The 23,296-nt window shown below is 39.6% G+C and overlaps 1 protein-coding gene across 1 annotated transcript in view; it reads left to right on the top strand.

Moving 5' to 3' along the window:
* FGD3 (FYVE, RhoGEF and PH domain containing 3) overlaps positions 1-23,296 on the top strand; it is a 188,143-nt gene that overhangs the window by 84,818 nt on the left and 80,029 nt on the right. The window contains 3 exon segments of the mRNA XM_044000771.1: positions 13,875-14,063; positions 17,903-18,086; positions 19,729-20,320. Coding sequence (XP_043856706.1) covers positions 13,875-14,063; positions 17,903-18,086; positions 19,729-20,320 — 965 coding nt within the window.

Here is a 23,296-nt window from a genome sequence, read left to right as displayed (position 1 = left end):
CCAGGCATTATTTATTGAGGACTTACTTTGGATCCACTTGCGCAAAACATTGTGGAGAGGCAGACATATAAGACATCTGTAAAATGGGCATAATGAATTCTGCTTGGTCTGCCTCACAGGATTGTTGGGATGGTCGAGAAAGTATTTTCTCTATTGTAGAGCAGCATGATTTATGTACTAAATTGTGTCATAATTAAAAGTGTTATTTACACACTACTTTTCTGCTTATAAATGAAATGACTTTGCACATGTGATCTTGTTTTTCCTCACAGTCACCTATGCTCAGGGAGGTGAAATGATCCCTCAGCCCTTCCTTCCCTGTTTCTGAGACCGATGTTATTTCCATTAAAATAGGCAGTGCTATAAGGTGGAGAAGCTGCTGCTATAGTACAGAGAAGACTGGTATCCTAGATCCTCCACTGACCCCCTGTGTGACCTCCATCAGGTTGTCCTATGAGTCTCTGTTTACTCCTCTCTAAAATGGAGGAGAGAATACATGCCCTGTATTTCTCAAATGGATCTTCAGCAGATCATTCAGTGGGGAAAGTATTTTGAAAGTACTTCGTAAACTTGAAAGCACTGCGTGTGTTAAGTGTTATGGTACCTGTAATCATGATGATGATAGTGTTAATGACATGGTTCCTGCCTTTAAGGAGGGTTAGAATAGACACACATGAAACATCAAAAAAGCAAAATAGTAAATATTGAGGGAAGCAATGATGGAGAAGAGGGCAGCCACTTGGTGCAGTGGGTAGAGTACCAGGCCTGGAGTCAGGAAGACTCATTTTTTTAGTTCAAATCTGACCTCAGACACTTATTAGCTGGGTGACCCTGGGCAAATCTCTTAACCCTGTTTGACTCAGTTTCCTCATCTGTAAAATGAGCAGGAGAAGGAAATGGCCAACCACTTAAGTATTTTTGCTAAGAAAACCCCAAGTGGGTTCATGAAGAGTCAGACACAACTGAAACGGCTGAACGGCAACAACCATGTTAGAGAGATAGAGTTGTGTAGTTTGGAGGATCTTAGATCTGAAGTTAGGAGGCTGGGTTAGTATTTTTCTGCTGACTCCAAATGACTCTCTCACCCTGGGCAAGTTATTTAATTTCTTTGTGTCATCATCTGATAGTGTTAAGTTATGTGGAACAGACAAATACCAAGTAAGGCAATTCATAAGAAGGCACTAAAAGGATATAAGAGTGTGTGGGCTAGAATATTAGTCAGGGAAGATTTCATGGAGGAGGTGGGGTTTGAGCTGGACCTAGAAAGCAGGGTAGATCATGCACTAAACCATAGAGAAGATGAGGGAGGGGGTGGCTAGGTGGCGCAGTGGATAAAGCACTGGCCCTGGATTCAGGAGAACCTGAGTTCAAATCCAGCCTCAGACACTTGACACTTACTAGCTGTGTGACCCTGGGCAAGTCACTTAACCCCCATTGCCCTGCCCCCAAAAAAAAAAAAAAGAAAAGAAAGAAGATGAGGGGAATGGCATGAACAGAGGCAGGGATTTTGACATGATATGCAAATGGAGGGTTTAATTTGCACAATAGTGAGGTCAGATTATGGTTTGCCTGGAATGGTAGACTTACAATTATAAACTTGATCCAATGGAGAGCCATTGAAAGTTTTTGAATAATTGAATAACCTTAATTAAGAAAGCACTGTTTTAGGATGATTAGTATTTTAACTTCTACAGGATGGATTGTCAGTGGGGACAGGAAAGGCTGCTGAAGGCATGGAGAGCAGGTGATGAGACCCAGAACTAGGGTGATTACTGTGGAAATAAAGAGATTTTAGCAGGAATATGTTTTGTAGGGAAGAGTATTTTTTTTACTAATAAACATTTTTATTTCGCTGTTTTATGTAAAATATTTCCATATTAGTCATTAGACATTCTATTAGTCATTTGAGAAGACTCAAATAAAAGAAAAAAATGAGAGAAAGTGAAAAATATCATGCTTCAGTCTGTATTCAATCAATATCAGTTCTTTTTCTGAAAGTGGATAGAATGTTTCATCATTAGTCCTTTGGGATTTTCTTGGATCCTTGTATTACTGAGAATAGCTAAGTCATTCACAACTCTTCATCAAACAGTATTACTATTATTATGTACAAAACATTCTCCTGACTGTTCATTTCACTATACATCAGTTCATGTTATTATTCTTTCCAGGTTTTTCTGAAATCATCCTGCTTGTCATTTCTTTAGCACAATAATATTCCATTACAATCATATACTACAGCTTGTTTAGCCATTCCCCAGTTGATGGGTATTCTTTTGATTTCCAATTTTTAGCCATCACAAAAAGAACTGCTATGAATATTTTTGTACAAATAGGTCTTTCTCTCTCTCTCTCTCTCTGATGTGTTTGGGATATAAACCTAAAAGTAATATTGCTGGATCAAAGGGTATTCACAATTTTATAGCCCTTTGGGCATAGTTCCAAATTGCTTGGGGAGGAGTATTTTATGTTATGTTGAGTTTGAGGTAATGTTGAAGGTATACTGTAGGCAATTGGAGTTGTGGGGTTAGGGTTTTGGTGACAAATACAAATTTGGAAGTTATTTGTATAGACATATATTAGCTGAAATGATGAGAACATATGAGATTGCCAAGGGAGGAGAGAGAGAGAGAGAGAGAGAGAGAGAGAATGAGAATGAGAATGTAAGGGGATGTGAGGAGGAGGAGACAGTGAAAGAGATGGAATCAATCAAAGAGGTAGGAAGAGAGCCAGAACAATGCCATGAAAGTCAAAGGAGAAGAGGAGATACTTGTGGAAGGCAATCTTAAACTTTTTGAGGTTAACATCTTGGAAGACCACCAAAGCACCCACAGAATACCTGTTTTTCCCTCTGTCAGAAATAAAATCCTGGGTTAAATGGATTATGGGTGTGACCATTCTAGGAAGCTATGGTCACATATAGGGTGTGTGTGTGTGTGTGTGTGTGCCACTTATCCTTCCATTCCTCCTTCCAGACCAATCTTCTGAAACCATACCCTGGATGATGTAATTCACTTAGCTTTAGAGCCACCACTCTGGGACAGATGGTTCAGATTGGTGATTGAACCAGCACAAATATGTATGGTCCAGTGTACAAGACCCCAGACCATGTTTCACATCCTATCCAACTCTAGGCTATCTCTTTGCCATCTTCTCTGCTGCTGCTTCCATACTACATCCTCCCCATCTCCTTCCTTTTTCCCTCTTGCCCTGGGAATAGTAATCAAATCAGTACTGTCATTGCTTCTGGAAAGGGCAGATCCATTGGCTTAACTCCCCTGGGGCTCTCCTCACCATTCCAGTGACTTCCCAAAGCAAAATCCCCATTTGTGTTGTCTTCCCTTGCTAGAATATAAATTCCTTGGGCACAGGGACTGTCTTGTGTGTGTGTGTGTATATATATATTTATTGCTGGCACAGTGTTTGACTCATAGTTAAGTACTTAGTAAATTGTGCTTATTAATTAATTCATCCGTCCATCCATCTGTTCATCCATCATGAATTTCCCAAGCCTATTGCTTCCTTTTTCTTATACACCTAAAGCAATTTATACACCCCAGTGATCAGATACTATCATTTCAACAATTTCAAAGCCTTTAACATTTTCATTCTCTGCAGAGACAAGTATGAAGTTCTCTCATTAGGAAAAGTGTATCTACTAAGAACCCTTTTTAGTTGAGATTTACCTATTAAAATCAATCCATTGTATGTAAGAATTTTAATGTTTGAGCCATAATGTTGGAAAACAACATAGAAATTTGCTAAAAAGCAGAGACTTCTCTGCCTTAGGTGTCACCTCCAAGAAGATCTTCCCTGATTCCTCCCCCAGAGCTAAAAGGAACCCTCTTCCTAAAATCTTTCCTAGCTGTTTGTTTGCACCTCTTTTTGTCTGCTTTTCAGTTTACATGATAGATACACAGTTGGCATTTGAATTGAAGTGTATCTATCTGGGGAAGTGGAGATACAGTGACAGATAAAGGGGAGAAATCTCAAAACTGGCACTCAAAACCCAGGTTTTAGTTCCAGTTCCACCACCAACTCTGTGTACCCTTGAACAGGCCTCTTCCCTTGTTTATGCCTCAGTTTCCTTCTCTGTACACTGAAACACTTGGGCTAGATTATTTCTTTTTCTTTTTTTTTCGGGGGGGAGGGGCTGGATTATTTTGATAAACTGGAAAGAATTTGCAGAGACTCTGAACCCTGTCATCTGAGGATAATCCCCGCCAAGTCCCAAGAAGCTCATCAATAGCGGGTTGTATATGAGGGGATGAAATGCTGGAGCCATGGCGATTTAGGTATGCAATCTCCCAAGGTGTGATTGGATTGAGAGCTGCCTGGTAGAGGGAACACCAACATGGATAAAAGTAAGGGATCTTTTGAAGCATCGAATCGTGTTTAAGGAAATGAAATTACCCCCCTCTAATTTCTTTTCTCTTGGCAAATGATTCCAGGTTCTTTCACTTTTCCTCATAGTGCTTACTTTTCAGTCCATGTAACTTCGTTGTCCTTGTTGGACCTTCTATAGAGTCTTCCTATTCCTATCAAAATGCAGTGACCCAGACCATATATAGTATTTTAATAATAGGCTAGTGCAGAGAATAGAGGAAGGAGTCCTTGCCAATCACCTTTTTCCTTAATCTGACCTCATATCACTCTGAGGCATGGAAGAGCATGGTGGCAGACAGGGTGGTGCAGCAAACCCAGGCCTGAGCTATGAGCCTATTTTGGCCACTGAGTTTGGGGGAGGCAGGGGAGCACTTTAGCTGTTTTGTGTTTTATATTCAATTTAATAAACCCAGTATTTATTGAACATCTTCCAGGTGCTAGGTACAATACCAGGTGCTGGGCTTACAAAGATAAAGATGAAAAAAATGCCCTGCCCTCTAAGAGTTTATTTTCTACAAGAGAGAAACAACATGTACACAGATGAGTCAAAACAAAATGTAGACCTTTGGAGGAGGGGGGTGGAGACACCAATAGTATGGTATTAGACTGGACCAAAGAAGACTATAATGAGCTTCTTACCTCTCCTTCCCTCCCTACAATATCCCTAACTCTTATTTAGTTTGTGGTTCACTAGTAACTCCTGGTCTTTTTCTTCTCCATTAGTGTTTCATTGGTCCTTCTCTGAGCAGTTTTTCTATTTGAGGTTTTTGGTGCTTGATATCCATCTACCTTGTATTTTTCCGTATACTGTTTCAGTGAAGATATAGATCAGAAGATCCATACTTAATCTCAGCTTTTGACGTTTTCTACCTGTGTGACCCTCAGCAAATCATGTCACCTCTCCAAGCCTCTGTTTCCTCATCTGTAAAATGGGAACACTAAATCTTTATACCACCAATGTCCCAGGATTGTTGCTATGACAGAACTTTTTGAATCATTAAACATCATAAAAATGGGTGTTTTGGACATAACCAAGAGAAATTATCTTTATCTAATGGAAGCTGCAGAAACAGTATCTAGTTGCTACTTCTGGGAGGAACTGTTAGGTCACAAGATTATTGATCACAGATTTAAAGCTGGAAGAGAACTTAAAGGTTGAGTCAAACATTCTCATGGTAGAGATGAGGAAACAGGCTTGGAAAGGCTAATGAACTTTCCCAGGCTTACACAGCTAATAAATGTCAGGGCAGAATTTGAACTCAGTCTTCCTGACTCAAAGTCCAGCTCTCTATCCACTCAGGCACCTTTATGCCTTGCCTTATTCAACCATTTCCTTTTTTTATTGTTTTGTTTTGTTTTTTGTGGAGGCAATAAGAATTACGTGACTTGCCCAAGGTCACACAGCTAGTAAGTGTCAAGTGTCTGAGTTCAAATTTGAACTCATGGGGCAGCTAGGTGGCGCAGTGGATAGAGCACTGGCCCTGGAGTCAGGAGTACCTGAGTTCAAATCCAGCCTCAGACACTTAACACTTACTAGCTGTGTGACCCTGGGCAAGTCACTTAACCCCAGTTGCCTCACTAAAAAAGAAATGAAAACAAACAAACAAATTTGAACTCAGGTCCTCTTGAATCCTGGGCCAGTGCTTTATCCACTGTACCACCTAGCTGTCCCCCACTTTCTTTTAAAAAAAAATGCATTTTCTTGTCTCCATATCGTTCATTTTTCACTATCTTTTATTTTGAAGCAGGGGTTTGCCTCGGTGTTCATAAAGACAGTTCATATGAAGTTGGCTGACAATTAGTATCTGTTTCTCTGATTCACCTGTCCTTGCAGAAAGACAGAGCTAAGCAGATCTCCTTTTGTTGGGTACAAAGTCCTCCATTTGACCTGAAGGACTTCTGGAAACTGCCCCTCTCTGAAGAGCCTCCCATAGTCCACTGCTATGGTGAAGTAGTTAGATCTCCCAAGAAAAAACTTCCCTGACAAAGGCACAAGGGGTGGCTTAAAGTGACTCAATCCCAGACAAAGGTTTCCATGCAGCAAATTGCCTGTTAAACTTTAAGCCACTAGAGGAATGTTTTAGTTAAAAAATAAATGTTGCTTTGAGTTAATGGAGAGCTCTAAAGCACCGGTGTGGCCAGGAATACGTACTGTAACTTTGTCATGACTCCCGGCCTCCACCCTCCCGTGCAGTGTTTTCAGACCTAGCAAATGAAGCTTGTCGAAGGCTCACGTAATCACCCAGAAATGCAAATGTGCTGTCATTTTGTGACCTGTGTTGCGAAAATTAGAAAGAGGAAGTTATATTTTGCTGTTGCATGAAGTTCAAATCAGAAGGGAAGATGTGAACCTATATAGAAAACTTGTAAGTGATATTTTTCTTTTTTTGGTCTTTAATGACATGTAAAACAGTAACATGTGTTTTCTTTACAAGTACTCTTTATATTGACTTGGGAGTTAGAGACTTTGCGTGATACCGTAGTAGCTTCCATGGCAGGAAGCCCTGAAATGTTTTACAGCAGAATGGTGGTTGTGAATATGAGTGTGTGTTTAATGTGATCAGTTGTAATTATGCGTCGAGTCATATTTGGTGACAGCTTGTCACCAACTAAAATGGGGATTTCCTAAGACTATGAAATCCTCTTTAAATTAAATGTGTATTAATTTAAATGACTACTGCCTTGATGTGTTTAACGTGTTTTGCCTCTTCACTGCAAATGATCTAGCCACATAGGAAGAAATTTGAAGGGAATAATTTGCTCTTCCCAGTATGTTTAAAGATTAGTATTTGACTGAAGGGACTGAAGAGTATGGAGACAGACAAGTTGGTATAAAAGACACTGGACTGTGATACAGAAAACTGGGTTCTAATCCAGATTGTCCTTTAGCTATGTGATTTAGAGCAACTATTTAGCCTCTCTAGACTTCAGTTTCAGTTTAATTCAACAAACATTTTCAGCATCTACTTTGTACTAGGCTTACAAAGATAAAAACTAAAAAAACCTCACCCTCAAGGAGCTTATATTCTACTGGGAAGAGACAACAGGTCCATAGATAAGTCAGTACAAAATATATACAAAGCAATCTGGGGGGGAGTGGAGGTACTAACAACAGGGGAGATTGATAAAGGCCTCTTTGTCTAAGAAGTGGTGCTTGAACGGAACCTTTAATGAAGCTAGTTACTCTAGGAGTCCTCTTCTAGTAGCCCTGTATGGGTAATAAAACCAATCTTATCCCCATTTTGCTAATGAAGAAACTGAAGTCCAGAGATAAATGATTTGCTCTTGGTAGGAATGATGCTTCCTGATTATTATTGCTATTCTCTAAAGACTAATAGGATAAATGTACGGTAATTTATTTGTAAAAATTTTTGTAATAATTACTTTATTTTAACATTCATTTTTTACAATTTTGAGTTCCCGATTGCTCTTTCTCCAGTCCCTCCCCCAGCCATTGAGAAGCCAAGCAATATGATATCAATTATACATGTGAAGTTATGTAAAGTATTTGCATATTTTTTAAAAAGTAAGGCAATTTAAAAGTTAAAATTAAGCTGCCTTGGCCATTTAATTTCTTGGCCTTTAATCAGGAGTAGGGAAAAGCACATGGATGTATTTGGGAAATGAGACCTGGATTGTCACTTACCAGGATCAGAAAAGAAGCCACAGAGGAAGCTAGGTGGTAGCTCTATAGGTCTGGGTTCTTATCATTCTCTCTGAAACCTCTTCCCATTTCTTCCTACCACTTTTCATGCCAAAACCAGTGAGCATTTAAAATTCTGACCGTTGTATCACATTGTCCTTTTTTTACCCCACTTTATTCAGGCCATAAATAATACAAAATAAAGTTAAGCAAAAGAATTACCAAACCTGGGATGAGACCTGAAAAAGGCAACAAATTCTTTCTTCAAGGAAAAGGTTGGACCTTGGGCTTTCAGGCCACCATGCAGAGTAGAGGAAATGAATGGATATTTCCTGGAAACGCTGGATAAACCGTCAGAAAGGGTTCTTCTGTGAGTGCCAGCAGTGCAGGAATAAATGCACAAAGAGTGGTTTTTGCCTGAACTTGGGCGGTGAAGGCCTCTGAGCTTGAAGGGACCTTGACTACTCACCCTTGGTTAAGTTTAAAGATGCATAAGCCTGGGCAGTTCTAAGAGACTCTCAACCTCTTGGTTCCTGCCTAGCATTCCTCTAGGAATTTAATAACAGAGAACTGTGTCATTACTTAGCTTTTGCTAATGACTGAATTAAGAATTTTTCAAATAATAATTTTTCTAGCCTGGCAAAGCTAAATGATTTTTCAAAATCAGCAGGTATAAGTGGCTCCTTTATAAGTAAAGAATGCCAGGTGTGTAATGACCTTAGAGGCCTTTTAATTAAACCCACTCTTTGTGCAGAAGAGGAAACCAGGACCAGAGAGGGGGAGGGCCTTGCCTAAGGCCACAAAGTGAGTTAATGTTTTGCTGTTGCATGAAGTTCACATCAGAAGGAAAGATGTGAACCTATATACAAAACTCTATATAGCATAGATCAGAGCAGGGTTTGTTTGGATTTTTTCTTCAGATCGTTATTTTCTAACATGCTGAGAGAAAATATCCAGAAAAGTTAAAATATATATGGAATCCACAGCTCGGGCGACTACAGGATTTTGTTGTTGACTGTCTTTGAGGCAGACAGAGGCTGGCAGTGTCAGGCAGGCGGCCGGCGGCTGGTGGACAGACTGGTCAGGCTTTTGGGAGATGCAGGCATAGGAAGTGGTTTGTCCCTGGTTCTGAGTGTCCTGTGGCGAAGTTCTGCTTTATATAACATTAATAGATTCTTTGTTAGATTCTACTAGAAACATAAAATTTACAAAGAGCCAATGTTGTATCTTTTAAAGATTATAGCAGCTTTATTACTTTAGAATTATCTAAAAAGCTAATAAATACAAATAAACTCTAGAATACACATATGCATGCCACACTCAGCTTTGAGTCTTCACAGGGTAGAGTTCATGTTTCCTTTTTTCTTTTTCTTTTCTTTTTACATTCAAGATTCCAGGAAGAGCTAGAAGGGACCTTGGAGATCACCTAGTCTAGCCCTCTCATTTTACAGATGAGGAAACTGAGGTTACCTTAAATTCCACTGTCCTCATTAAACTGAAATGAGCTCCTTGGGGAGGGATTTTGGGGTTTTTCCTTCCCCCACACTCATTCAGGGCATTTGAGGACTGACTCACTCTCTCCTATCCAGACAACCACAGCTCTCTCTTCCTTCGGCACAAAGAGGTCTTAGACCATTTAGATCAAACTCCTTATTTTACAAAGAGAAAACTGAAGCCTAGAGAGATTTAGGTGATTTATCCAAGGTCACAAAGTGAGATAGTAGCAGAGCTGGAAATACAACATAAGCTTCCTGGTTCTCCATCCAGTGTGCAATCAATTAAATTCACTAAACATTAACTACCTATTGTGAAGAGCTCTGTGCCTCACCCAGTGGGAGAATACAAAGATGAATAAGACATCATCTCTGCCATCGGTTTGCTTACATCCTAGCTGAGAGGGAGCAGCAAGCCAGCAAGAAAAAACTTGGAGACCGGAAGACCTGAATTCAAATGTTGCTACAGATGGAATAGATACCTGATCCTGGGCAAGTCCCTTAACCTCCTTGTGGGTCAACTTCCTCTTCTGTAGAATGGGGATAAGAATATATGTGGGGGCAGCTAGGTGGTGCATTGTGGATAAAGCATGGGCCCTGGATTCAGGAGGACCTGAATTCAAATAAGGCCTCAGACATTTGACACTTACTAGCTGTGTGACCCTGGGCAAGTCACTTGACCCTCATTGCTCCACCCAAAAAACAACAACAAAAAACCACACCAAACAAAGAATATATGTGGCACCTACCTTATAAAATGATCAACTGAAATAATTTTATAGAAAGTGTTTTGCAAACCTTAAAGTACTTTGTCAAGCCAGTTATGTGACATACACATAAAACTTGAATATAAAGTAGGATATTGTAAATGCATAAGTGATGTTCCAAGAAAGTACTACATGAGATCTGAGATAAGGAAGATTGGTTCTTAATAAGGGAATCAGGAAAAGCTTCATGGAGAAGATAGAACTTGATTTGGGTCCTAAAGGATGATCAATTCATCAACGGAGATAAGGAAAGGCATTCTAGATCAGGGCTCCTTAAACTTTTTCCACTCCCAACCCCTTTTCACCTGAGAAATTTTTACATGACTCCAGGTATATAGGTATATAAAATAGGTATATATAACTTTTTGCTGTTAGCAAATTTTTTGCAACCCTACCCCCCTTCATTTACATAACCCCATATGGGATCACAACTCACAGTTTAAGAAGCCTTGTTCTATATGTAAGGGAAATTTTTAAAAAGACCACATAATGAAAGCCTAGTAGTGGTGGAGCAGGTCCTAGATGAACCCATTTTGACCAGAATATAGGATACATAGAAATAATGGGTAGCATCAGAATGTGGAAGACCTTGAATACCAGGCAAAGGACCCTGAATTTTAATTGATAACCAATAAGAAACCATTAAATGCTTGAAAGTAGGGAAGAACTGAGAAGCTCTGTATGTAATATTTGGGCAGTGGTATGAAGGATGCTTTGGAAGGGGATGGCAGACAGGGCCTTCTCTCTATAATACTCTCCCTTGGTGATCTTATCAGCTTTCATGGATTCAAATACCTCTATACAGATGGGTCCCAAATCTATATATCCAGCCTTCATCTCTTTCTTGAACGCAAGCCTTACTCTACCAACTGCATTCTGGATATCTCTTGGGTGACCTGTAGGCATCTCAAATGTATCGCAAAAAATAATACCTCTAAAATGAAATTCCTTTCTTTTTCTACCCAAAGCCTGCCCTTCTTTCACATTTTCCTGTTTTAGCTGAAGATACCACCACCATTCTCACCCAGGTTCACAACCCTAAAGTCACATTTCCCTTTCATCTGTCATAAAGAATTAAAAATGTGATGCTATGATTGGAAGCAGCCAAATCTTGTAGATTGTCTCACCACAATATCCCTCACATCTGTCGCCTTTTCTTCATTCATACAACCTCTACAGTAGTTCAGGCCTTATCACCTCTCAACTGGACTATTGTTAGGCATTCCTAATGGTTCTTCCTACTTCCAGGCTCTTCCCTCTTCATTCCATCCTCCACATTACTGCCAGATCAGTATTCTAAAAACACACATTTGACCTTCTTAGTGCCCTATTCAGAAATCTGTAGTAACTCTCTGTTAGCTCTGCAATAAAATATAGCCTCATATTTAAAGCCCTCTGCTATCTCCTCCTCAGCTGTCCATTGTTACTTTCTATCATACCTCTTCACACAAACTCTGCCCTAGTCAAACTAACCTCTGCTCTTTGCCATTATTCTTCTCTGCTCTGCCGCTTAATGCCTTTGCCTGAAGTGTACTCTGCCCCTTCTCCGTCTTAGAATTTCAAGATTACCTTAAAGCCCAGTTACTGCCTCTTAGAGTAGGCCTCTCCTGAATCCACTAATTATTAATTCTCTTTTCTTATTGGAATTGATTTTTATATGTTTATCCACGTACATGTCTTCCCCCCCCCCCCAGCTGTAGAATGTGCGCTTCTTGGGGGCAGGGATGATTTCATTTTTGTCTTTTATCCAGAGCACCAAGCATGGGACTTTACATATAGGAGGTAATACACACATGTATGTGCATATATATGTATGTATTTCATTGAATTGTTCTAAGTTCTCTGTGGAGTAATAAACTGCTTCATATGGCACAGACGAGCAGAGCAGTTTTTTTTTTTTTTTTTAGGGAGGCAATTGGGGTTAAGTGACTTGCCCAGGGTCACACAACGAGTAATTGTCAAGTGTTTGAGGCTGGATTTGAGCTCAGGTTCTCCTGAATCCAAGGCCAGTGCTTTATCCACTGCGCCACCTAGCTGCCCCCAGAGCAGTTTTGTTATCAAGCAATCAGCGATTATTAAGGCCAGGTCCAGGGAAACTAATATCATAAATGAAACAGTCCCACCTTGGAAGTTTGCACTCAGATGGAGCTTGCAGGTCCTTGTATTCTTTGAGTGCAATCATGGCCCATCATACTGCTGCTTTCTGCACAGCAGGAGGCCACATGCTATAGCATAAAGAGCCTTGGACCTGGAGGAGGAATGTCTTGTAGTGATTCACGGTGGGTCCTTAGTCATGGTCTTTGTCCTTTGAGGGCTTTTGCTTCATCCCCTGAGCCATGCAATAGTAAGTCACCCTGAAGTCCCATCCAAAGAGAAGTTTGAAGCCATTAGTTCTACTCTGATCAGTCTGGGAAGACTTCATAAAGGAGAATAGGTTTTTAGGAGTCATTTTGATGGTGATGGTTTAGTATGGATGATGAGCATTCGAAAATGACTCAAATAGTAAAAAAATAAACTTTCCTGAACACATGTTTCTTTTTTCTTTCTTTCTTTCTTTCTTTTTTTTTTTTGCACACATGTTTCTTGTGGGGTGGGGAGAGAAGTATGTTATGTCAAAATGCATCAGTTTCACAGAATAATATTGTCCTATAGAAGCTTAGTAAAGCAGTGAAGCTAGGTTTAAGTTTATGAAAAGAAGCATTTATTATACTAGGAAGAATGTAATGATCATTGCAAAAATGCTGCAAGAACCATTAAACAATTTGTAAAATTCACATAAAGATAACTTCTTATAAAGGGTGATAGTATACTGCTTAGAGTGACTTGTGCTATAATAGAATGATAGGCTCATTTGCTTAATAGAATTTTTTGTTTTAAATCTTTATATCGGGACATGCAACATTATATTCCTCAGGATGCCGTGATTTCATTTTATTAAGCAAGAAGTGCAAAATACTGGTTTTATTCTCTGTAAAAGAAATTATTAATCCTTATATAGACTAGGAAATCTTTGTAGCCTCTGACTGTGTCTAATTAAAGACCTTTGAATTATAATTTTTTCTCAACATGATTTTTAAAGCAAAATAGTAGCCTGTTTTCAAACAGCTTGTCCCAGTAGCTGGTCAGTTCGTCCAGTCTGGTTTCCAAGGCAGCCTGATTGATCCACCATATGGACCAGTTTTTGATCCTGTGTTTTCAAAAGTATAGAAGAGGGGGCAGCTAGGTCGCGCAGTAGATAAAGCACCATCCCTGGATTCAGGAGGACCTGAGTTCAAATCTGACATCAGACACTTGGCACTTACTAGCTGTGTGACCCTGGGCAGGACCCTCTTTCCCTTTTGGCCTAGTTTCCTCTTCTATAAAATGAAGGAATTAAACTAGATGATCTCCAAGCTCTTTGAAACTGTCTGTGATCCTTTGAGCAACAACTATTCCATATAGAAGTTTAAAGATAATGACAGCAGTAAGTTACATATTTACACATATTTAAATGAAGTTGCTGTCCGAGAGAGGGATGGAGGCTAGTTGGTAAGGGAAAGGAAACGTGTATTCATTCTGTTTCTTTCTTTCTTCTTCCCACTTCAGATCGCTCTTCGGTCCCTGCTCCTAGTCCTGCTCCTGTTCCAGGTGAAAACCATTCTGACTCACCACCAGCACCAGAGGCAGGGGACCAATTGCAAAGCCTCAGCCCTTTACAATGTGCCCAGCAACAGGGAAAAAGACCTCAGATCAAGTGTCCAGCTGCCAAAACAAACCCTCCGAAAAAACCCCGAGGCAAGTGTTTGGGTGTCTCTTTTTCCATCCAGTTTTTCTTTCAAATTAATTTGACTTTTGGAGATTCAGTTGTTTAATCATACAGTGCAAAGTCAATCTGACTTCCTCACGGTAACCAACTTTGTCATCATTGGCCAAGCTGTTTTCATTCCCTTATATTTCTTTTATGTTGTCATTGCTTATGAGGAGGCTAACTTGCAGTTTGACCTCAGACCATCTTGCCCTTCTCTGGGCCTCAGTTTCCCCATCTGTAAAATGAGGAGATTGCATAAATAATTTTTGAGATTCCTTTCCAACTCTGCCGGTATGTGTTACTGTAATTAAAATATTTAGGAAGAAAGACAGGGGAATAGATAAATGACCTTATTTATCAGGCTCATGGAATTTAGCCGTCTAACTATTTTGCTAGTTCTGGTGTAGACTTTAAAACTTTGGCACTTCCCAAAATAGGATTTCTTGTTCAGTGGTCCATTGTATAGGAAGGTTTAGGGAAGGATACTACACATTTTTAATTAGAAATTAGAGTAGCCCTCTTTTCTCAGCTCTGGGTGAGAGTTAGCACTGACCAAGTAGTAGCACCCTCACTGGAGTATCTTAATTTTTTTTTTTTTTTGCCATATTAAGTTATGGAACCTTAGAGCTGGAAGGGACTAACAATCAGAGTTGTCCAACAGTGGAATGAATTGCTTTATAAAGCAGTGAAGTCTTTGTAATAATAGTTGACTTCATGCTGTTTTAAGTTTTGCAATCCACTGTACTGTGTTTTGTCTCATTTCCTCTCTATAACAGCCCTTTGAGATAGGTACTACAAGTATTATTTCCATTTTGTAGGGTGAGGAAACTGAGGCTCAGAGAGGTTAATTAGCTTGCCTTGGGAATTTGAACTCAGGTCTTTCCTAACTCCAAGCACAAGTGCCATGATCTTTCTGCCTGTCTGTTACGCCTCTCTACCTCCCTTCAAAGAAGTCAAATAGAGGTTGTAAGACCACCACTTAGGGATACCATAGAAGAGATTCCTGTACTGTAGGAGCAATTATACTAAATGAGCTCTAAGGTCCTTTTAATCGTTAAACTCTTGATTCTCTATAGAAAGATAGCATGTTACAGTGGGAAAAGCACCGATCTAGGAGTTATATGAACTGAGTTCTAGTCCTGGCACCAACAGTTACTAGCTTTATGATCTCAACAAGTTACTTCACTCAGTTTACTACATATCTCACAGGATTGTAGGGAAGGACAAATAAGATCATGTATGAAAATGCTTAGTAGCCCTTTTTTTTAGCTGGACCTGTGATTTCACTGTTATACAGAACTGCTGATGAAGAAACTCATTCTATAAGTGCAGATTGGTGCCAGCTCTGCCAATCACTTGTCACAGCAACTTAGGAAAAATTATTTGCTTTGGAGTGGGAAGCCATATTTATGGCCAGGAGCCTAATTTTCTAATGATGATTTAATTATGCTAGCTCATGTTTCCATTTTACTTTTTGGTTTTAAAATCTTTTCTCACAACAGCCCCTGGAGGCAAGTAGTATAAATTCATAGGCTTTTGTACCTTCACATTTTAAATTTTTACTTAAATAGTCTGAAATACTCTTCTTACCCACACCATTCCAATACATACACACAAACACATCTTCTTTGTAAAACAGAAAAATGAGAATATACCATGGCCATCCTTTATTTCAGAAAATCATGACGCCTTGGGAACTATCTCTGCCACCCTTAAATGGCATAAAAGGACTTTGTTGTTAAGTTGTTTTTCAGTCATGTCTGTGACCCATTTGGAGTTTTCTTGGCAGAGATACTGGAGTGGTTTGCTATTTTACAGAGGAGGAAACTGAGGCAAACAGGATTAAGTGACTTGTCCAGGATCACACAGCTAATAAGTGTCTGAGGCCAGATTTGAACTTAAGAAAATGATATTTCCTGACTCTAGGCCCAGCACTCTGTGCCAGATAGCTGCCCAAAGGAGGTATTGACAGTCTAATTATATGCATTTCTTTAAATTGACTGATGGAAATCAGATAGGATATAGTCCCATTTATGCTTCAGGAGTAGTTGTCATTATACTCATACCAGAGTAATTTTTTCCATACAGAAATTTTTATTGTCATATCTAATTATAGAAATTTCAACTAAACATCTGTATTGTAAGAGAAATTCAATAGAATATAGATTTTCTTTGCCAAATGTTAAGTATTTTCCTCAGTAAGCAGTCTGTTCCCTCTAGGTAGCCATCCTTGGCTACTCCTTTATCACCTTTATGCCCCACTAGAAGGGTTTTACCCTTACTCCTTTGCCCATTCTCTATTTCAACTCTTCTATGCATTTCCACATTCTAATTCGTATTTTAGCTATTTGTGTATATATATTCTTTTCTTTTTTCTTTCTTTCTTTCTTTCTTTCTTTCTTTCTTTCTTTCTTTCTTTCTTTCTTTCTTTCTTTCTTTCTTTCTTTTTTTTTTTGGTGAGGCAGTTGGGGTTAAGTGACTTGCCCAGGGTCACACAGCTAGTAAGTGTCAAGGGTCTGAGGCCGGATTTGAACTCAGGTCCTCCTGAATCCAGGACTGGTGCTCTATCTACTGCGCCACCTAGCTGCCCTTGTATATATATATTTTTTATCTCCCTAAGATGTAATCTAGTTGAGAGCAGGTTTGCTTATCTCTGGTAGTATATAGCATAGAACTCTGTGCATGGAGTATCTTTAATGAACATTTATAAAGTGAACTAGGTTACTATGCTCAGAATTTGGCCTTTAAAGAAAATCTACTTGAATTATTATTAGTTTTCTCTTCTCTTTTCATAGAAAGAGACCATTTCTTTAAAAACATTTATTTAGTAAAAATACAGTTAACTGTGAAGAATACTCAGAAGACCATTTAAAGATTATTCCATTGACATGAAAAGGTGAGAATGAAGGAATGCTTAGCTATGCAGTAGAAAGAATACTGAATTTGAATCAAAGAACCTTGGCATGAATCTGGCTCTGCCACTTACTTCTTGTGTTGCCTTGGGGATGTCACCTCTCTTAGACTCAGTTCCCCCATGTAAAATGAAGATGCTAGGTGACCTCCAAGGCTCCTTCTCACTCTCAATCCTGTGAATTCATGACTAAGCTTTTCCTAGGTGCATGTTTACCAGCAGAGTGCCTTTTGAGCAGCTTTAAGGTCAGTCTTCTCATTAAACTTCCTTCAGCCTAATAGACACATTGCTTAGGCCAGAATCATATTGATTCTGCTCAGCAAATGAGGAAGGAAGTGTATGACGAAGACTCTCCTACAAGAAACAAGGGGAAGGGGAAACTAGCTCTTACCTTGGCTTACGTGGGTGGTTGTTTACTAGATGGGCTGCTGTATATGCAGCTGTATGCCAGCTAGTTTTTGTTGCCCATTTGCAAAGACTAACACAGAATGGGATTTTTTTTTTCATTTTGCTTATAGTCTTTGAGAAGGAAGCATGAGACAGGAAACTAATGCTCTATTGGGAAGCATTGCTATATGTGCCCTTACACAACCAAGTCTTTGGATAGGAGAATATCCTGTTGGGTAACAAGAATATTGTCTGCCTGTCTGTTTGAACTCTCTTTTATGTGATAGAGTGAGTCTTAAAGAGGGATATAGGAAAATATGGTCATCGTTTGGGACATTAAAATGGGGCTATGTGGAGAATATCTGACCTAAGAATTGGTGGAGTGGCCCTAAGTGAGCCACAAAGGATGCAGTCATGTGATAGGAACTTACAGTGCTTCTTTTTTTTTCTTCCAGAAGTTAGACTAATTGTCTTTGTTAATACATGTTATGGTGTTAAGAAGGTAAATTTTGACTTTTTTCTTTTTAGTACCTCCTAAGCCTGTCCATTTCAAACCACTTGGGCAAGAAAGAGATTTGCAGCGAATACCTCCGGCGCCTCGTAGACCTCTGCCGGCTGACCCAAGGCCATCCAGGACCTCATTGTCTGCAGAAGGAGAAACACAGATCTCACCAGACATCAGCAGTTTGATTGAAAAGTTTGAAAGCATCTGGTAATTGTCTTATCACTTTCCAGTTCCAGGTTGTAAAATAGATGGAAGAACTTGAATAAGTGACTTGGCCTCTCTGGATTTAAGCTTTTTCCTCAGTAAAATAAATGGATTAGATTAGATCAAGAGTTCTTAACCATCTCTGTGTCATGAGCTCCTCTGGCAGGCTACTTAAACCGATCCCCTCTCAGAATAAAGTTGTTAAATAAGTGAAGGAAATGCTAAATATCAGTTAAAGGTTAGTGAAAATAAAGATATAATTTTTCCCATACAATATCACAGACTCTCTGAAATCTATCTACAAATCCCTTTTATGTCTATGAAGCCCAGGTTAAGAATTCCAGGACTAGATGTATTATAAGGGTCCCTTCCAGCTCTAATGGTCTCTGAATCTTTGAATTGCATTTTCAGTAAATAAAACAAATTGGCATCTTTTCTACTTCATTTAAATACATTATCCATGTACCAGAGCCTTAATCTTGACTCCTTCACAGAAGCACGGTAAAAATCCAATTGCACATGTCCAAGCACTTTGAAATTCCCAAATGAGGAAGGATGTAAAAGTGAAAATTGCTGCTTTTAATGTAAAGGACTGAAGTAACCCTGGAGTCTTCCCCAATGATTTTTGTTGTTGTTGCTTTTGCCAGATGCATTTCTGGTTTTGTGGGTAGCAGCTGGATTAGCATCCATACCTCATTTTATAGGATATACACACACACACAAAATAGGATATCCATATATATTCATACATATAAGATCTTATATTTATATTACAGGATTAAATGTCCTCTATAAACAGAGTGAAATGTATGTTATAATATTCTCACACATAATATGTGTAGGTAATATGGTAGAAAGGAAAGTATACCAGACCAGGAGCCAGTAGATTTGTGTTCTATATCTGTCACTAACCTATTGTGTGACCTTGGGCAAGTGACTTCCTCTCTTTGAGGCTGCTTCCTCATCTGTAGAATGAGGAAACTATACAACCTCTAAGGTCTCTGCCAGGTTGAAAATTCTGTTTGGTCTAGTAGAAAGAACCCTAGGCTTTGAATGAGAATTGAGTATGTATGACATTGGACTTGAACTTAACCTTAACTTTTCTGGGCCTCATGTAAAATGAGGAAATTGGATAAGATGATCTTTAATGTCCTTCTAAGTTCCAGCATTGTGATTTTGATTCTGATTCTGGTTCTGAACAAAGAAGTGGCCTCAGGCTCTTGTCCCTTTGTTTTATTTTGGATAGGATAGGGCTGAGATATGTGTCCTCACCTAGCCTGGGGTCTGGCCACTTTTGTTAGATTTAATCATTAAAGATCGGCATATTTGGACAGTTCCCTCTTCTTGGCAAATATGAATTCTTCTATGAGGCAACTATGTCCTTGAAAGCTGTCATATTCCCTTTTTGCTCTTGAATAATTTATTGTTTTATTCTGTGAGCAGATCCAATACATTAGGCATTTGCCCCCTGACTTGTACGGCTATGCTTTATGTGGGCATGTCTACACTGAGGAAGTATTTGTCAAGCTTGTTATGTTTTGGGTCAAGTGCTGTGCCATGCAATGGATTCAAATAATCATTGCATTATGTGATGAACAACTTTGCTCCTCACAGACTCACCTTTTTCTTTCTCTTTTCATTATAGGCATCCCATTCCTGTTCTTCAGAGGAGCCAGTCCCATTTACCCTTTAGGATGGAGTCAGCATTGAGTTCATCACCATCCCCAAACACTGCAGACTGTGAGCTGGGCTTTGGCTCTGGAGACTCAAGTGAGAAAAACAAGAGAGACGAAAGCCAGCCAGCTGTGCTGGGCATTCCAGAACCATCCAGTACAGACTTGGGCAAAATAAGAGAACTCCACATAGGGGACAGCCAAAGCTTTGAGGACTGTTCTGCTAAGCCCAACAAAGAGGCCATGGGAGGGGATGGTGCAAAAGCCCCAATTGTTGAGCAGGGCAGCAGTGGGAAAATACCTAACCGAGACAGTGGCATTGATAGCCCTTCCTGTAGCGTGGCAGGAGAGACTTTTCCAACTGAGGAAGGAGGAGAGCACAAGAAATACCCAACGCCAGGCCTCTTAACTGAGATAGAATCTGAAAGAGAACGGAACATGAGCTCACCTGGTGATACCCAGAAAGAGGTAGCCCAAGAGGCTGACAGTGATGTCGATGAGGGCAGCAGTGAGGAGCCAGAAACTGCGGATGTGCCAAAGGGAGAAGACCTAGATGTAGCCAAGGTAAGATGCCCACTTTTCCACTTCCATTTGTACTTTCTTTAGCTCCCCTACCCCCTACTGGATATCACCAAGGGGATTTTGCCTGGCACAAGAATATGTTGTCCTATTTACCTGTAACTGAATACTCCTATACCATTTCTCATATCCAGTTCCTTTAATGCTATCAAATAATTACTCTTTTTTTCCAAGAGTGTAGATCGATAGCATAAAAGTCCCCTCTCCAAAAAAAAAATAAAAATCAGCCATTCAAAACATGTGTCCCCAAATTCTCTCTTTGGGAGCCCACCCAACAGGCTAAAGACTGCTCGCAAAATATGAATGCTTAAAATATGACAAGAGTGGAAGTCTAGCATAGTTATAGAGAACAAACTTTGGCCCAACTTCTAGTGCCACCTCACACATACTATCTTTGTGTTGCTGGAAAAGTCATCAACCCTCTTAATAAACCCAGGCTGCTCTCCAAGTCTATAAATTATAGAGGAACTGCTAGTGTGCATTGGAAAGAGGGAGTTTCCTCTTTCGAAGGCTCCCTACACCAGTGAAATCACTGGTATGGCCCCCTTCCCCATCAAATTACTTTTTGGATGCTAATTATTTTTGATAATATTCTTAATTTGGAGATCTCATTAAAACCCAATATCTTTTCTCCTATTTATCCTAGAAAGGTGTTTTTGGCACAGATAAAGAGGAAATTGGTGGTCTTTTGCCCAGCACTTGAAAAATTTGCTTATTCATTGCAGTGTTTTTCTTAGGTGGAGGTTATTGTTTACCATAATCAGAGGATCATAGATTCAGAGCTAGAAAGGACAGTAGAGGCCATCTAGTCACTCCCTCCTCATTTTTTAGATGAGGAAACTCAGGTTAAAGATATACTCAAGGTCACACAGGTATTAAATGACAGAGGCAGGATAGGAACTCATTTGCTTTCACTTCAAATCCAAGTCTCATTCCACTATACCACACTCATAATTGAAATATAGATCAAAGTACAGATGTAATTAGTGGTAGACCAGGATTCAGGAGACTTGGGTTATTAACAGCTCTTTCATTGACTGTGTGATCTTGGTCAAGTTGTTTAGCCTTTTGTAGCTTCAGTCCCATCCCCTGTGATGAAGGAGAAGCATTCATGTCCACCTTTGGGCCTTTTGCTGATGGTGATCCTGTGCCTTTTGGAGCTGGACATCATGATATCATGATTCTTCTTTCTCTCTCTCTCTCACCTATTACCTTTTATTCTTTCTCTTCTCTCCATCTCTCTCTCCTACTGCACACCTTCTCTCTCCCTACCACGTGTCTCTCTCTGTCTCCTTCCTCCTTTCACCCTCTCCCTGTACTAAAATTGTAGGATGGAACTAAAAAGGTCAGGATTGAGGGCATGATGGCTGGCTATATTCAAGCCATATTCCAAAATGGCATTGTATTTTCAAGGTAGGAGACAAGCATGATACAGGTGTTTTGGTGGATAGAGTGTTAGACTTGGAGTCAAGAAGACCTAAGTTCAGATCTTCCTTCAAACACTTCCAGTGGTCACTTTGTAATGCTGGGCACCTCACTTAGCCTCTCTCAATATTAGTTTCCTTATCTGTAAAATGAAGATAATAATAGGGCCTAGGTTGTTGGGATCAATTGAGATTTATTTTATACATACTACATACACTGCTTTTCAAACCTTAAAGGGCTATTTTTGTTAATATTGCTATTGGGGAAAGAGCACTTACTGGATTTGAAGTTTTAAAAAAATCTAACCCTAATTGTGACACTAACTATATGACCATGAGCAAGTCAACTAAACTCTTTGAACCTCACTTTACTCCTCTGTAAAATGGAAATGGTTATACTACCTACTCAATAGGGATTTGGTAAAGAAGGCACTTTGTAAAACCTTAAACCTCCGTCAAAATGTGGCCTGTTTCAGTTGGGGATAATAAGCCCTTCCCTGCCCTGCCTCACAGGATTATTATGAGGATCACAGGAGAGAATGAAATATGCAGTGATATGTGAGTGTATACCATCAATAGAAAGGAATGATGGGAATCTTCTCTAGAAATATATGCAATTTATTTGGAATGGGCTAAGTATGTTGGATAAATCTAAAATCCCCTCCTGCCAAAGATTGTCCTTTCCTAGAAGGATCACAATTAAAAGCCATTTGACATTTCTTTCTGCCTCATAGTCACTCACACCATCAAAATAAAAAGATCTACAGCTTTTAATGATAATACCTAATTACAGATGGCATTTTTGAAAGCTGTGTGAGTCTGATGAGCAGGAGGAGTTCAGAGAAACCTGGAGGGTCTTGCATGGACTGATGATGAGTGAGATGAGCAGAACCAGAAGAACACTGTACACAGTAACATCAACAATGAGTGTTGACCTACTGTGAAGGACTATATTCTTCTCACCAATGCAGTGGTACAGAAGAGTTCCAGGGAACTCGTGATAGAAGAGGATCTCCAAATCCAGGGGAAAAAAAAAAAAGAACTGTGGAGTATAGATGCTGAATGAACCATACTATTTCTTTTGGAAAAAAAAAAAAAGAAAGCTGCGTGAGTTGACTGTGAAAGTCTGTAAAGACTAAGCCTTATTGACCTTTTAATGCAGGAAGAAGTCCTGGCAACAGTTGGTGTTCTGAGGGTGGATAGTGCTTTGAGTGCAATGGATAGGCTGCAAGAGTAATAATCACCTTGCATAGTAATCACTGTTTTGCAATTTTTCCACGTGGAAATCTTTGGTTGTATGAACCAGTCATGGATATGGCTTTTCCTACTAGCAGTCTAGAAAAATCAACTTCTTTGTATTTTCCTACAGAGCAACTGAGGAAAGGAAGCAAATAATATTGTATTTAATTGAAAACTACAGGGGTACCTTTACGTAACAGAAAGTAGTAATTACCTAAGCTGGAATTCAGCCAGAACATCGGGCTGTGAGGGTGAGGACTTGTTGTTAATGGATTGACAAGTTCTAGACATTGGATTA

This window comes from Dromiciops gliroides, chromosome 1 (assembly GCF_019393635.1).
Source record: "Dromiciops gliroides isolate mDroGli1 chromosome 1, mDroGli1.pri, whole genome shotgun sequence".
Classification (NCBI taxonomy): Eukaryota; Metazoa; Chordata; class Mammalia; order Microbiotheria; family Microbiotheriidae; genus Dromiciops; species Dromiciops gliroides.
Note: the sequence above shows the minus strand (reverse complement) of the source record. Positions and strands in the feature narration are given on the sequence as shown.